Source organism: Amphibalanus amphitrite, unplaced genomic scaffold, assembly GCF_019059575.1.
Source record: "Amphibalanus amphitrite isolate SeventyFive unplaced genomic scaffold, NRLGWU_Aamphi_draft 000816F_arrow, whole genome shotgun sequence".
Lineage (NCBI taxonomy): Eukaryota > Metazoa > Arthropoda > Thecostraca > Balanomorpha > Balanidae > Amphibalanus > Amphibalanus amphitrite.
The window spans coordinates 80,866-96,994 of NW_024882310.1; the positions used below are offsets into that span (position 1 = coordinate 80,866).

The following is a 16,129-nucleotide window of genomic DNA, read 5'->3' on the forward strand; positions in this document are numbered from 1 at the left end:
TTTCCGACTAGGAGCGAAGCTCACACCCCGGTGTAAACGGAATGGGGAGCACATTTGGACAGATTCAGAGCCGTCACGAACAGTGACTATGCGTTAGTCGTTTGAAGGTCTTCATCAGCTTCGACTATTTCCAGACTGCCATGCAGTAATATGGCAGCACCGCAGCTATCAACCTTGCTAATTTATAATGCCTATGCATGAGCGCCAATCGTCACGTATGCATTATCACTGAAATTCAGTGATATCATTGTATTCATTATCACTGAAAATAAACGTAAAAACAGCCTGCTTTGACATGTGCCTGGGTATTGCGTATAAGCATAACCTCAGTCAGCACCAGGAAGTGCTCACTGCTCACACGGAATTATCTCACAATAAACCCGCACAGGACACAGAGCAGCGTGCACCGTCCCGGTGAAACCGCCGTCCCACCGTGCACGGGGTCACCCCGGGGTCCGAGGTCACAGGAGGTCACCGTGGGTCGGCGGACTCGTAAAGAGCAGCGCCGGCCCGCCTGGGAACAGTCTGCAGGGTTCCCGGGGAAGGGAGGATAGTGGTGGGATCCTTGATGTAGTAGGCACTCTTAGTGCCCACTGCCCGCTACCCAATGGCCACCTGCACTTTGCCCGTACCCATGGCCTATCCCTATCCCTCTTGTTGCTCTCACCGAATCAGCAGATTGGTGCTATTTTCTTATGCTAATCTGCAGTCTCCCAGTTGAGAGGATCAACAGATAGCGATGTCCCCGCTTATCCCACTTCAGGTAGCGCTGGCGCAAACGGACAAAGCCCGTTTCTCGGCTTTGCAAGGCAGGAGACAGTTCAACCTTCACCTTCCCATATTGGTGTGCTTAGTCTTTACTTAGCCACCTGCACTTAGCCACCTGTGTACAAGGATAGAATCGCATCGTAGTACAGTAAGCACTAAGATATGAGTGCAAAAATATGATGCTTAAAACATTTATGGTACATCAGACACAAAACAATGTCAAAATATATTATCTCTTCTGACGTTACCTTGTTTAAACATAAATCGTGTTGATTTGTCCTATCGGATCACAAAAAGAAATTATTCGCTAGACAACGTAAAAGTACAATTATCAATTGGCACTGTTTAGTGTTTAGTCACATATGCCACGTCATCCTACATCAAATTCCAGAATGTAAATAATAGCATGGCTGCTCTCCATGCACGGTAGCAAGAACCTAAGACAAACTCAGCTATTGAAAGCTAAAACAATGTCAATTATTCATCAACTAGTAAACGCCTTTTCGCTATGTATAAACACTTCATTATCACTATCAAGCATTCAGCCTATCCCAATTAGTCATGACGTATGTGGCGTGACCCGTCCCACATTTCCGGAGCACGGCCCAGATGACCTGTGACCTCAATTCGTCGCCAACATCCATCAACCCTCCCCTGCACGGTTGTGTTGGAGGTCCTAGACACCTCCGCTGTCGGGAGGCAGGTGCTGCACCTAAATCCGCGGGCACTAAGATGTAGGGAGATAGGGGAGAGCTCGGACGCGCGGTCATCCGTGGAACATGAAACATGATCTGGTACCCGTGACCCGTGACTGACGACCCGCCACTCGTGACCCGTGACCGGCGACCTGTCATTCGTGACCCATGACCGGGGATTAGTGACCCGTGACCTGTCACTCGTGACCCGTGACCGGGACTTTTAATCCGTGACCTGTCACTCGTGACCCGTGACCGGGGACTCCACCCGTGATACGTGACCTTTGATCCTGGAACCTGACAGGGGACTGTGACAAGCTCTGACGAGCCTTGACGAGCCCCTTGACAATGACAGAACCTAGTCCGTTTACGAGACAGAGCGACTATCCTCCAGCCCGCCGGGGACACCCGCCCAGAGCCGCCCCGTCGCCGCTGTCGGCCGCGGTGCCGCCGTGATCGATGCCGACGTCAATTCTAAATCGATGGCGATGACCTGCTTCGCCGTGTGCCTGGAGTGAGAACACGCTGATTGGCCTGGTTGGATAGGGGCGTTAGCTCTCTGTCGCCTCAGGCGTGGCCTCCTTGGCATGGGTGGGGCGAATTCGCTGGGGCGTGTCCGATGCTAACGAGTCGCCCGTTATGTGTGACCCAGTCTGTTAACCGTCGACGGATACCTTTCAGACCTCTGTTTTATCTTCTGAGTACCAGCGTCAGCTGTTGGGTCCGTCTCGCTCTCCCTACTGATACCCAGCATGGTGTTGGCTGTTCTCAGCACCGTGAAAATGCCCCCTAACGCGGTATCATTAGCGCAGCGCAGGTTTCCCAGACAACGGGCATATGGCGGTAATATGCTGCTGACGGTGCCGAGGGAAAGCTCCTTCAGAACACATGGCGTTGGAGAGAGGACGATGACGCGTCGAACCGTCGATGACAGCTGCTCCAGCACTGAGCCGGGCCGACACGAGAGGGTTTCCTTCTCTGTTCGTCATCCATCTGCGGCGTCGGCGCCCGGGCGCTCGCTCATGTTTAAAATATGAGGCCGTGGGCGTTCCAGCCCGTTTTACAATGCCCGGTTACCTGTCGCTTCCTAATGGGGAGGCTGAGTCTGGCGCCGGGGTCGAAGCGAGCGCCGCGCGCCGCGCAGTGCGCAGTGCTCACCATCTGTGGCAACTCGTCGGACCGATCCCCGCCACCGCCACCGCCGCAACTCACCGGGCAGGCAAGAACGTCCCACCGTATCGCTCGGTTTCGGTTGACCTCCCAGCCCAGCTGCGGCCTCTGCGGCCCCGAGTGACGTCATGGTCAACCTGCAGATGGCGGCACAGGCAGGGGTGGCCGACCAGGTGGCGCGCGCCGAGCGCCACCTGCAGGGGTGTCTGACCACCCGAGCTTCACATTTCCTCACGGCATTGTCCGCATCACCTGACCCCAGGCGGCGCATGGGCGTGCATACTCTATACCGGACTGGCTGTGTCGACCGCCCGTCTAACAAAGCAGTCCTCGGCGCTCACAAAGCGACCCAAGCGCCACCATGAACGCGACCGTTACGCGAAGGGCGCCGGGCAAAACACGAGGTAAACGGCCGTCCGTCCGGCCGCCATGCATCGCGGGGCGACGTCGTACACAAATCCTGTCCATCACGGTGTCACGAATCGCCGGCGTTCTCCGAAGGCGTTGTCGGTGGACGCGGTTCGTGCACGACCGCGGTGTATCAGGGGCTGATCGGTGGCGGCGGCAGCCGGCATGGGGAGACTCCTGGAAGTGACCGCGACGGACCCGTGTCAGCATCACTGAGCCGTGCGAAACACGGAGCGAGCAGCGGTTGGCATGGTAGTTATGTGCACGGTATGGGACGGACAGGCCGTTAGTAGTCAGAGCAGCTGTTGGTGCAGATTGTAAGAGAAACAGCGATGGCTCGTCTCCAAGAAATGAATATAGAAAATTGATGCCGAAATATTTTCAAATGCCAACTGGCAAAATGTTTGGTGCACTAGATATTGATAAACATCGCCTAATGCTACAAAGAAGAGAACGGCTTAGAAATGAAAAACAAAATAGCACAATCGGCAATTTGTATGATAGCAGGGCGACGCTTTGTTTTTTGTTTTGTTGGGTTAGGCCCTTTCGGTCCAATTAGACCATTTCAGAGCCGGGAGGATGATAGGATGTAGGGGGAGACATTAGTCTGGGCAGGCACCCTAGTGAGTCGCCGGGGCTGAGCCCGTCCATAGGACAGGCCACCCAGCCCCAAGGCACTCACTGCACCCGGCTACGGGGTGCGCTCCCTCGGGAGCAGCGGTGCCGCTCCAAGGGAGCAGCCCGCATGAGATAAAGTTGCCTGTCCAGCCCGGAGGGGGTAGCGGCGTGGAGGAGAAGGATTTCAGTTTCCTGAGGATAGAAGCAAGGAACGGTGCAGGCGACGTATCTTCAAAGTGTCCCACACATACATATAATGGCGGAGACCGCAGTACGTTCTGTCGCGTGCTGCGGTCTCCGCCTGACATATTGAATTGTGGCACCACCAATGAACACACTGTCCCTTTAGTAGAAGCAGACGGAATGACGTCGGTTATGTCCAGTTACGACTTACGACGACCGTCTGACGTCCACGGCTAACGCTATGATAGCCTTCCCTGCGCTACTCCACCGTGAAGCTGTGGTTACTTTGTCATCCCAACGTGGGCTGGCGGACTCCGCCGAACCACCATACCTCAGCTCAGCCGAGCACAAGAACCGCCACTCGATCGGTGACGGTCCCACAACAAACATTGGCCCCGCCCTAATCTCACGCCCGGGCGTTAAACATGTGAAGTCACTGTCCACCATCACGGATGCGAGGTGGTTGTGTCGGGAAACCCGGGGAGCCGCTGGTTCCGGGTGGGCTGCGATCGGCGTGATCCGCTCTGACCCTGGATGAAATGACCTACGGGTCGCGGGCGGGAGCAGCCAAGGTCGCACGTTCCCAGCAAGAAAACACTCGGCATGGATTCAGTCCGGCGCGTGGGTTTTGACATCAAATTACAATGTGAACTCGTAATTTCATGATCGGTTGGTAAGGTCAGGGTTTCGGGCGATAGTTACAGATAATAACTCGGGGTTGTGTTAGAGGCGGCAGTAAATTAACCCGGCAGTTGCTGGGGTATTTCGCCACCCACCGTTTGCTGGGGGGGGGGGGCGTTAAACGCCCCCAGCCGATAACTCGAGAACCAATAGGCGCAGCGAAACGCACGAGGCGGCAAACGAAAGAACGCGACGAGACGCTTCAGATGAGTACTTTAAAGTTGAATTTTGAGGTCACAGGTCAGGTCAAGGTCAGGTCAAACACCTGAAATCGGGCTTTCAGTGGCATGGACTTCAGGACTTAGCAATGGGCGGCTCTCGTCATAAACTCTGTCAAAACGGTGCACAATCCATCATATAAGGCCTACAAGAGTGTCAGCTCCATGTAGGGGTCAGTCAAGCATAGGTCAGGGTCAAGGTCAGGTCAACCGGGTAGGCACATATCCCCGAAAATCAAAACTGATATTCGCAGCCTGTGACACATGTTTTATGGGTAATTTGGGGCGTAGAACACGATGGTGACATTCATTTTGTCATATGTGTACGTGTTTGGCTCAAAAAGTTCAATTTAAGAAATGCATGTATCATGGTTGTGAAGTAGTCACGAGAAATTGCCAAGATTCAGTTCAAGATTTTGGAAAATGCGGATCGATAATCAATAATCGAAGATAGCCATTTGATTGTTCATGGTATTGGCAGTCTAATGGCGTTTACGGCATGTCTGTATGTCTATTCTGTGATTTTATATGATTTTTTGAACATATGCCGTTTTTTGTCGAAAACTCAGAAATCATGACGTAACTAAAATCTCGATATCTCAAAAAAATTTCCGACCGATTTTTTTGAAACTTTGTCACAATACACTTCAATTAATTCCCTACAGGTACCCAGAATTTGGCGCGCCTGCGGCGCGCCGTTTTTATGCTATGGCCCGGCGAAAGAAGTGGGGGCGTTTAACGCCCCCCCCCCCCCAGCAACTCGCGGGTTAAAGCCCACATGTGTGCTCACAGCCCACTTCGACCACTGTAAACCCAAAGCAGTAAGTGTAGCGCCAAACAATGTGGTATCAGATCTTATAAACGACCCACGAGCCAAAGGCACGCGAACCCTCTTGATAAGGGTTGTCCATTTTGCAACTGGGTCGAGCCTCGTCAAATAGCCGTTTCATGTTCCAGTTGTGACTGTCGTGGCTCGTTTTGCGGCTGGTGGTACGGTTTATGACAACACGGACAAGCGGTAGTCCCAGTTCGTTAGCCAACGGAGCACACGTGCCAATCTATTTCTACCGTATACGATTGTCGCTGACGCTCTAATGTTCGTGATAATAAGATGAGACTGACGCAATTCACGGGAGCATGTACGATAAATGATGCAGAACATTTTGAATAGCAGAACATGTTGCTGCTAACGAAAGCGATATAGGGAGACACGCCAACAACATGTGCTACTTATTGAAGTGCAAATTAAACCGAGGACTCGAAGGACATATCAACTTTGATAATTTTATTTGTCAAAAATTATCATCAAGTTGCCAACGAGGCCGATGTTTAATTTTCACCAAACAGGTGCATATACATATATAACCATCGATAACATGAATCATGTTCCAGGTTATCTATGATAGAACAAAATATTAAAATTAGCCAACCATTAAGACCATTGATTGCCCATGAAATATCGCGAATGAGACAAATGATATTGGCAGCTACCGTAACAAAGCAAATGGTCGTTTCCGTTATCAAATTTCGACAGGCCTCCGCGCCGTTACGCACTCCATTCCCAGGCTGCGCGGAGACTCACACGGTACCCGAGACGAAAAGCGGCGCTTTTCGGCGGCATTACGGCAATTAAGGCGCAGCAGGTGCACTAATAGCCTAATGTGCGCACGAGCAAAAACGGCCCTACTGTGGTGGGCCTTTGTGTGCCCTGGAAAAGGCCTGGCGGAGGAGCAGTCGTCAGGTATGGGATCCATGAGTAGCGCAGAAAGTTAAAGTTTTTGTGACCGACTTTCTGGATTTTTATGAGCTTCTTACAAGGACAGCTGGTGGAACTTTGGTCAGGTCGATGAGAGAGCTGCCTCAAGGTATGCAATAACCAATGTGCTAAAGTTGTAACTGGGGCTTGGGAGCTAATTCAACTGAAACTAATTAAGTCCTAAACGGCTAAACTTGGTGAGTCCTTAAAACCACAAATCAGCATAACGGTGGTAATTAGTAGCGATAACTTGTTTGATGTGTTTCATGTTTTATGCTTTGTTTCAGCTATGTTTCATGCTTCTACTAGAAAATCTGGTATCACCGAACAGCGCCATGAACTATATAAATATTGTTTCTGCAATCGTGACGACAATGTACCGTGTCTAGTGAAACATAAAGTGAAATTACTTAGTTTATGTAACTTTCTGGGCGTATAAATGCAGTTTATCCTAAAGAGTTGACATTTCACTGAGTTTCTTCTTCTCTTTTTGTGTTCCGGTTCATGAAAGTTTAGCCTACCGTGCGTTTCTAGGGAAAGCTGTTTGCACGAAAGCATTCATTTTGTAATCCGCACTCATCTATTCAAAACAGTTGCAGGCAGATGAAAACAGTTTACCGTTTATGCCGGGCTGCCATTGTTAGGTATTCTTCAACCATGTCATATGCACGTTCCTCCGCGATTTAAAGATACCAACTTCCGTTACCTTTCATTCCACTAACCGACTTTGTTTTTTTTTTCGTTTGTCTTGCTGGGTTAGGCTCTTTCGGGGGAGGATGATGAATGAGGGGGGAGACATTTCTCTGAGCGGACACTCTGGTGAGTCGTCGGGGCTGAGCCCATCCAGTGGACAGGCCGCCCAGGAACCCTGAGCACTCACTCACTGCACCCGGCTATACGGGCATGTGCTCCGATGGAGCTGCCCGCATGGGAGCTCCAGGGCTCATAAACGGCTCGTTAAGTTCCAGAAAGTCTACCTCACAAATTTGTAACTTTATGTGCCAAGACCTCCGCTTGTGGATCCCATACCCGCAAGCTGCCCGTCCAGCCCGGAACAGGGGGTGGACGCATGTAGAAGGATTTCACTATCCTGAGGATGGAAACGGCGGAACGGAGGACAAATCGACACCTCTCGTCACGTATTGTTATCTTCCCTCGCATCATGCACCCCTGTGATAGTCAACTTTTGTCACCTAGCGTTTCCGTCAGCTGCCGCACCTCATCATCGCTCACATCTCCTCAACCGTCACTTCGCATCACTTCCCGTCACTTCCCACCCCACCGATCGTCACATTTCGTCACCTTCTGTCACGATCCTTCCCTCCCAACCGTCCACCGTTGTGAAGCCGCTCGGTGGTCGCGGCGGTGTGCGCACGACAGATGGTCTCCCGCTGCCCCACTGCAGCTCACACGCACTGTTACACAACTCTGGAACCTGACGCACCGTGTTTCTGGAGTTGTCCGAAGCCGTGTTTCTAACGATCGGTTCGTCTGGTTCGCAGGCGAGCGATGCTGTCGAGGAGCGCCTGCAGACGGGGACGTCAGCCGGGGAGGCCGGGACAGCCGCCACCCTGGTCCGCACCCAGCAGACAGCAAAGGAGGTGGAGGTCAAACAACACAAACAAAAGGACAAACACGGCAAACAGCACAAACAGAAGGCGGGTAGTGGGAAGAGCAGAGACAGTCAGCCGCAGACGAAGGGGGAGAAGCAGTGGAGGGTGTCGGGGGTCCCTGAGGAAGCTGCTAGCCTACAGCTGCAGGCACAGAATAGCTGCGAGTCTGACCGTTCCGGGACACTGCGGGCCGAGCCGCTACTGCTGTCCCCTGGACCACCCGGCGACCTCGGCGAGAAGAGCAAACAACAACAGCCGGCAGCGCCGAGTCAGAGTCCAGAGTCAACCGCCGAGTGCCAGCATCTTCAGCAGGTGAGTCATATGCAGCGAATCACAGGTCTGATTGTCACATTCGTAACATGGGAGTAAACCACACCCCACTTAACTGGCGCAGCAGCTGTTCGGGTGGTTTGCGCAACAATAACCAAAGGTATTCACTCATTATCCGACCGTAAAAAACCTACCTGCCGCATCTAAACCCGTCTATTGTTTTCCGTAAATTTATAGCGCCCATAAACACACGGATGTTTGCAATCCCTTTCTTCCAAAAAGTGACATCATACTTCCACAAACTACACCACGTTCGTGGCTGTGTAAATGTGTCAATGCCTGCTGCTTGTGGCGGGGCGGTCACTTTAACCGCACCAAAACTGGCGACGTAAGCTCCTTGTGCAGCCGCCGAGTTCTGCCCGAGTCGGCCCACCTACCTCCCACCTTTGTGCTGAGCTCAGCGGCTCGGCCCAGATTTAGGTATTGCACTTTGCGCCGCTGCGCACAGTGCTGCAGATTTTTCTCACTACTCGCGACATTCCGTGCACCTTTCTCGTGAGTGTCGCCGCCAGTAGCGGGCGCACTATCGCGGCGTATCGCGATAGTTTCGGAGCGGCTCTCAGAGCTCCAGGTGACCGTCAGGGGACCGCCTCCCGCCGCCTCCCGGCCCAGCCCAGTCACGACTCGCACGGTGCACGACATTGCACTGTGTGCACGGCGGTGCACAGCGGTGCGCGGCAGTTGTGTGCGCGGTGCCGCGGGACCCACACTGGTGCCGGTGGCGCTACCGGGCCCGCGAGAGATTAGCCCGTGACTCTCTCCGTGATGTGAGGGACTTCTGGTGATGAGGCGTTCCGTGTCACGTGAAGTAGCTTCGTGATCATCTTCAACAAAGTGGAATTAGTGTAGGTAAGTGTTTCTGAAACTAGCTTGGCCCACTCAACATGTTTCAATTAGAGCTTTTCATGAGGATGATGTACCCGTTTGTGTCGTGTCAAATGTCCACAGTAACTACGTTGTTTTGTTTGTGGCAAAGTTTCAAAGCTGTACTGTCCTGATTCGGTATGGTTCGTGTCTCAAGTTCGTGTTCCTTTTGTTCCTGTTATTGCATGTATGTTACTGATGGAACACGCGTATCGTGCCCGAATCGCCATCGAATCGCGTCGGCACCGCACGATAAAGATGTTCCCGTGTTTTCTGCTCGGAAAACCGCACATGCTCACGAGTTGTTAATTCGTTCGTAGTGGCCCCCGATGTACTTAATTCCTTTGTTCACGTTTTTGCAACATTTGGTAAATAAGCCGCGTTTTCCGTGATCCGGCGACGTGTAAAACCGGCGAGTGGTGACGTAGTGGTTGGGTAGGGCCTCTTTGGCAGGTCGATTCAGCCTATTGTTGTTGTCTTTTTTTGTTCCACCCAATAATCGTGCCTTATAACGGGAAAGGTTAACATGTGAGTGAAATTGTACGATGCACATGCGCAGTAGCACCGGCTGTGAAACTGAAAACTGCCCGCGCGCTCGGAGCAGCCCACGGTAGAAAACGATGAGAGACATGACGTGCGGCATTTTGAGCGTGTGAATGTACCGTGGCACTTATTACCATGTATACGGCCGGTGAAAATGTGCCATAAACGCTCAGTGGCGACTACAATGCAACTTCAGCGGTGGATGGGACACTGCCGGCGCTGCATGATAATTTAATGACGGTGAGAGTGGCATGGACCGTCAGCCGGAGGGACGGACGGACTGGGCTGGGCGGAGGGCCAGCGGCCACACTGTGTGGTTTGGAGCAGTGCCGGGCTCACCCTCACGGACCTGAACTCGCCTCGCCTCGGCTCACCCTGACTCACGACCACCCGATCATGCCTCATAGCGACCTATATTGTATCTCACCTAATTGTCTTTCACCGATCCAATCTCGCCTCCCATTGACCTAACACGTCTCCCAGCGTCAAATTCCTGTTTCCCAGTTCCCAACAGGGACGTGAGATCCCCTGCGGACACTCCTGAGGGCTCGCTGTGTGACGCGGTGGCTCGATCACTTGCAGTTAGGTTTGAAGTAGTGGAGTAATTTTTTATTATTTTTTTTTTGTAGCGGGAAATTTATTGCACGAAATTAACAGGACAGAAACAATAATCAACATGGTGAACAGAAACACGGCAACGAAATACATGCGGTTGCATATCACTCAGCCTATCGCCCAAACCCTGTCCCACACAGGCTTCTTAAACTGCAGGCGGCTGCTAGACAGGCGGAGCCCATCCGACGCCCGGCGGCGGCAGAGGAACGCGAGACAGAGCCACAAGGGCGGGCCACGCTCCGGCGACACCAGGCGCCAGCCGCCACTCCACCGAAAGCCAACCCCGAAGCCACGCCAGGGTTCTCCCGGAACCGAGCTCTTCGGAGTGTGGTAAAGGATCCAGTCGAGAAGGAATCTGGGAGCAAGGATGCTGGGGCGGGGCCATTGAAACAAACATCGCAGGGCGCTTTGTGGAGTAAAAAAGTGGAGTAAATTTAAAGGTAGTGTGCCACCTTTGAAAGATTTCCCATTTTATTTTTCCTAGGATAAGAAGCTTCTGTTTTTACCTAATATCGCAAAAAAAAATCAAAAATGGGCCTGGAATAGTGCCTTTTTCGCCTAAAAGTTTTTCGGTTTTTAGATATGTATAACAACTGTAGTGGGCTCACCTGCAAACAGGCGTCGGGCAACAATCGCGAATGCGGCGCACTTGTGACAATAAGCAAAGGTCATTATAGTGTTGTTACGACCATACGACGTACGGGAATGAGTTATCAGCTGTCTAATCGTAGACAACACAATGTCGAGCCTTAAACTGTAAGCCCGTATTGGTATTGTTTCTTTTATTTGGCTGTCGAACATTATTTATGGTTTGAAATATGATTTTATGTAAAATAATTGATATGAAAAAGCCGTCTTATAAGTTATGACCCCATTTCACCACACGCAAGTGGCAGAAATGACAATGATCAGCTGACGCATTTTTCTTGGCCGAAGTCAGAGCGCGCGGCCCGACGCACCACGCGTATTTGGAAATTCCGACCTCGACGAGCATCAGAAGCCACCTAACAGGCGTGTTCGAAACCGCAGGAGATGATGATGAACGGGTTTATCGAAACTTGATTGGATGAGCATATCGGTAATAGCGATTTCAGTGTGTGCATTTATTGTTCATAGTGGTGTGAAATGTGGTTGGGGTACGACCGACAACCCGTCGGGGCGAATTTCGCACTGGGGTACTCAAAATTTGAAGAATTTAAGACGTTTCCATGAGTTTTGAAGGTATGGATAAGTTCTAAAAATCCGGTTCTCCTTATCTGGGCCTGAGTCCATACGGTCCAAGAAAGCTGGCACACTACCTTTAAACTGATATACATACGTTGCTGTAGGCACGATACCTCCCACGCACTGCCTGTCCACGTTTTCAAAATACGTCTTTTTGCGTTGTTTTTACTATCTGCGGACCATACCTTGCTCCATTAACTGTCAAGACAGTCTCAGCATGGTTCCATTACCTTCCGAACTAATCCAATTCGCCCTATAACCTTCCCAAAATCCCACAATGCTCCATACACTGTTCCACGGTCCCATGAGCTGTCCCATAAGCTATCCAACAAATCTAGTACGCCCAGTAACACACCGTTCCTTCCCCACCCAAAGTACCAACATCCGGTGTGACTACAGCCCGGCGCACCCCTTCCACCCAGCCGTCGTGACCGCCGGCGTATGCGCCGTATGAATGTATATGCCCAGGGTCGGGGCCGCCGCCGTGAGGGTCTGGTACGTACCGTGGGACAGTCGACCCGCCGCCTCCGCCGTGAACGCTGTGTGGTGCACAATGCACGCAGTGTGCTGTGCACAGAATGCAGTGCAGCTGTGCACAGTGGGTCGAACAGGATGTGAGAGTGAACGTGTGAATTTCTGAAGACGTGAGACATGAGTGCGCTACTGTGAGTTTCCGAGCAATGATAAATCCGGATAAAGCACGAAATGTGAGTATTTGAGATATGGCGTCGATCGCATCGGTTTGTCAGGTAATGATCTGTTTACATAACGTCCATTGTGGGCGTTTCTGCTCGTGAAACCGGAGGTCTTTGTTCAGTGTAAAGCTTTCACGCAGTTTGTGCTCAATTGCGGTCACCAGCTTTGTTTCATGTGCGCTTAGTGTACGCCATCATGCGTTCCTTCGAAGTTGTTTGTGTCATGTCCCAACCAAACGATGTAAGTTGGGTCGTGTCCCAGTAAAAGTACTATAAGTACTATTTAGTTATAGTTTACACCAATGCACTGCATTTCGCAGTACCAATGAAAAACCACAGCCGTAGTAACCAAGCATCGTGTGATATCGGATTTTAACATTTTCAATCAACGTTCTTCCAATGTTATCTACCACATCGTCAAAAAGCAAAGTACTCAACGCACCAGACTTATAGCGTTTCTAAGAAAGGTCCCTTGCTAGTTGCTATCATCGATAGACAATGGACAGGCCATAAACCTACAAAGAGTTCCTTACAAGCATAGATCCATACAGACCCAACTAACGGCCCCCGGTCTTTTACTGCACCCGTCCTGCCTCGTACCCTCCCATCCCGTCCCGTCCCGTCCCGTCCCGTCCCGTCCCGTCCCGTCCCGTCCCGTCCTGTCTCGTCCCGTCTCGTCCCGTCGCGTCCCGTCGCGTCCCTTCCCTTCCCTTCTCTTCCCTTCCCTTCCCTTCCCTTCCCTTCCCTTCCCTTCCCGTCCCGTCCCGTCCCGTCCCGTCCCGTCCCGTCCCGTCCCGTCCCGTCCCGTCCCGTCCCGTCCCGTCCCGTCCCGTCCCGTCCCGTCCCGTCCCGTCCCGTCCCGTCCCGTCTGTCACGGCCACCCTCGCTGCGGCGCAGGGCGGTGTGTGTTGCGCTCTACTGCCGCCGCCGGCCCGTCCGAGGTCGATACGAGGCCGACCCTGAGACCCGCGCTGGTGCTCCGTCCCGGTGCTCCGCCCGGAGCTCCGCCCGGTGCTCCGTGGCGCGTTCCGAATTCCCAGCGCTCCGACAGGCCGGCTGGAGGCTGGCCTTGTCCCGTGGAAACGGTGCGCTGCGCACGGCGTGCCCCCAGTGTTGCGCTGTAAGCACTCCGGTTCGAGTGTTGCAAACTGCACAGCATGCACTGGTGTGCAATGAGTGGTATGGCAGCGGCCAGCGTAAAGCCACGGTTTGACGGTGACATGTGCGGGTTTGGTAGGGCTGTACGAGCGAGTGGATTAGCTTAGAGCCGTGGTGTGCAACTGTTAACCCGGCGGCCGCTGGGCCTCCGCGCCACCCGCCGGCCGCTGGGGGGGGGGGGGCATATAGTTGCCCCCCCTTTACTTCTGCGACGATATCGTCGCAACGCGAAGAGATAGAGAAGCGAAACTTTGCACACATCTTCCTGAATACCTAGCCGAGGTTGTGTCCAAATTTAGTGTCGATCCCATTTGAAATGACGTCACAGTGACGTCATAAGTGAAGTTATAGATTTGCGACTCTCATATTCCTCACGATACATCAGATATATGGGACCGAATATAAAGGGCCGATTATTGGTCAGAAACTAGATGGAGGTGTAGTTAGATGTTTTAGGATGACAGCAGGTGCTGTCTAGTTCATTTACAGTTGAGTTTCATGCTCAGCGTCATCAGAAACGGTCCGTATCGGAAAACGACAAAACTTTATGACGTCACTGTGACGTCATCTTAGGTGCTACAACCACCAAACTTTGCTCAAACATTGCCTAGGTATTCATTTGAAGCTATGCCAAGTTTCACGTTCGTAGCTCATCAGGTTTTGGAGATATTTCACAAAACGTAAAGGGGGGCAACTTTATGCCCCCCCCCCCCCCCCCCAGCGGCTCGTGGGTTAAAGCTAAGAGTGTTAAGTGTAATAGCTTTGGGCGGTATATGTGGACTGTGGAGAGTTTGGTAAAGCGGCGATTCGAGTAAAATGCAATGACGTCTGACGCGAGAACCTAAGTGCATCGACGTGTCAATAGTACATCAGGGGTGTCCACAACCTGATATGCTTTACAAAGCTATTAAAAAGGTCTCAAAGTAGAACACTGAAGTATAGCCTAAATAACAATCAAGCCACCTCAGCAACACTGGTTCATTCAGAGCCCTCGAACTGCAGCAGTGCCAGTGCTAAGGTGCGGCACTCGCGCCAGTATTCTGCAGAAAACAGCTTGGTGATGACGTGTGACCCACACAAGGAGGAAATTTCCGACACAGCCCGGCTCAGACAATGCCCACACCCCGCAGGAATGTGTCGCTGCTACTGCGGTGCGTCGAAATATAAAATCAGTGCCATTGCTGTGTTCGGTATCCAGCTGATTCAATTGTAGATGAAGTAGCGAGTCCCATGCGTCGTGCTTAATTATTGCGCACTACTAATATTTGCAGGCATAAGGAAGCCAAAACTGCGATAGAACACACTAATGAGGCCTTATGAAGTCGCACAATACCACTTCGCAAACCAAACAAAAACGGAACAGCTCATTTCCTGCAGCACAGCGTACGTATATGTCGTAACCCGTTCCTATGACGCACATGTTACAAACACCGCAACTCGTTTTTATCGCCAATCTCACCATGTCCGCACCTTACCTAATCTCCAGCGCCCGGAAACGACATACTGATCTGATCTCTCGTTTCCGTGTTTTCGACAGAAGATCGCCTCGCTGCAGGGTCACATTCTGGAGCTGGAGTCGGCGCTGGAGTCGGCTGGAGTCCCTCCGTCCCCGAGCCCTCCCGGATCGGAGTCGGGAGGCATCCAGCGGGTCTCCGGGGGTGACAGCAAGGCACGGCCGGCCGACCGGCTGCCGTCAGTGACTCAGTCCTGTCAGACAGAGCCGGCGGTAGGTGAAGGTGGAGAGAAGTGCCCCACGTGTGGACGAGTGCCGGAGGTCGCAGAGCGAGGTGACAGTGCCGAGACGGGTGTTCAGACAGACGCCGGTGGTGAGCGGCTACAGTGCGCGGCGTGTGGTAGTGCCATGGCCGTCGGACGGGTGGCCGATGAAGGTGCTGACGTTCAGGAGAGTGGTGCGAACGCGGCCGTGATGGCGAGCGGTGACAAAGCAGAGCCCGGGAGCAGGCTGGGTGTCTGTGAGGAGACAGATCTGGCGACTCCTCCCGGTAGTGCAGAGACCAGTCCCGAGCCAGGAGACCTCAGCAGCGAGGTAGCTCGGCTCGCCAGCGTCCAACAACACCTCCAGCAGTCACCTTCTCCTCCGGCGAAACAGCCGTCACCTGCGTCTAAGACCTCCGCCGCCTCTCCACCTGCGCTGGCCTCCGCCGAGGTTCAGACCGAGTGCTCTCACGACCAGCTCACGCGCGAGCTGCAGGAGCTCACCGACAAGTACGACCAGCTGAAGAAGAGCTGCGACGCTCTGGAGGAGCAAAAGAACGAGCTCGAGGAGGCGGAGAATGACGCGCGCCTGATGGTGCAGCGGTGAGTCATTGAACGGGTACTGGAAGTGGGTGTGCACTGCAGCGTTATCAGATGGTCCACGGCGCTCGATTTCCGGCCCGGCCTAATCCCCAGTGTACATACACGACGCGTTATAATACGGAATTAAGTCCAACTGTATTTGCTGACAGAGTACAGTTATTTCCTAGAATATTTAACCTACTGCTGCTAGTCTACAAATGTTAGCATTAAGGTTCAGCCGAGCTCATTACTCCACATGTCCACGAAAGGTCAAGGTTAATGCTTACAGCCT

The 16,129-nt window shown here is 52.6% G+C and overlaps 1 protein-coding gene across 1 annotated transcript in view; it reads left to right on the forward strand.

Annotated features, from left to right (window-relative positions):
* The window catches only part of LOC122366558 (nuclear mitotic apparatus protein 1-like), a 38,819-nt gene that overhangs the window by 15,740 nt on the left and 6,950 nt on the right, over positions 1–16,129 (forward strand). The window contains exons 2-3 of the mRNA XM_043338943.1: positions 8,000–8,422; positions 15,077–15,858. Coding sequence (XP_043194878.1) covers positions 8,000–8,422; positions 15,077–15,858 — 1,205 coding nt within the window. The remainder of the gene's footprint in view (positions 1–7,999; positions 8,423–15,076; positions 15,859–16,129) is intronic.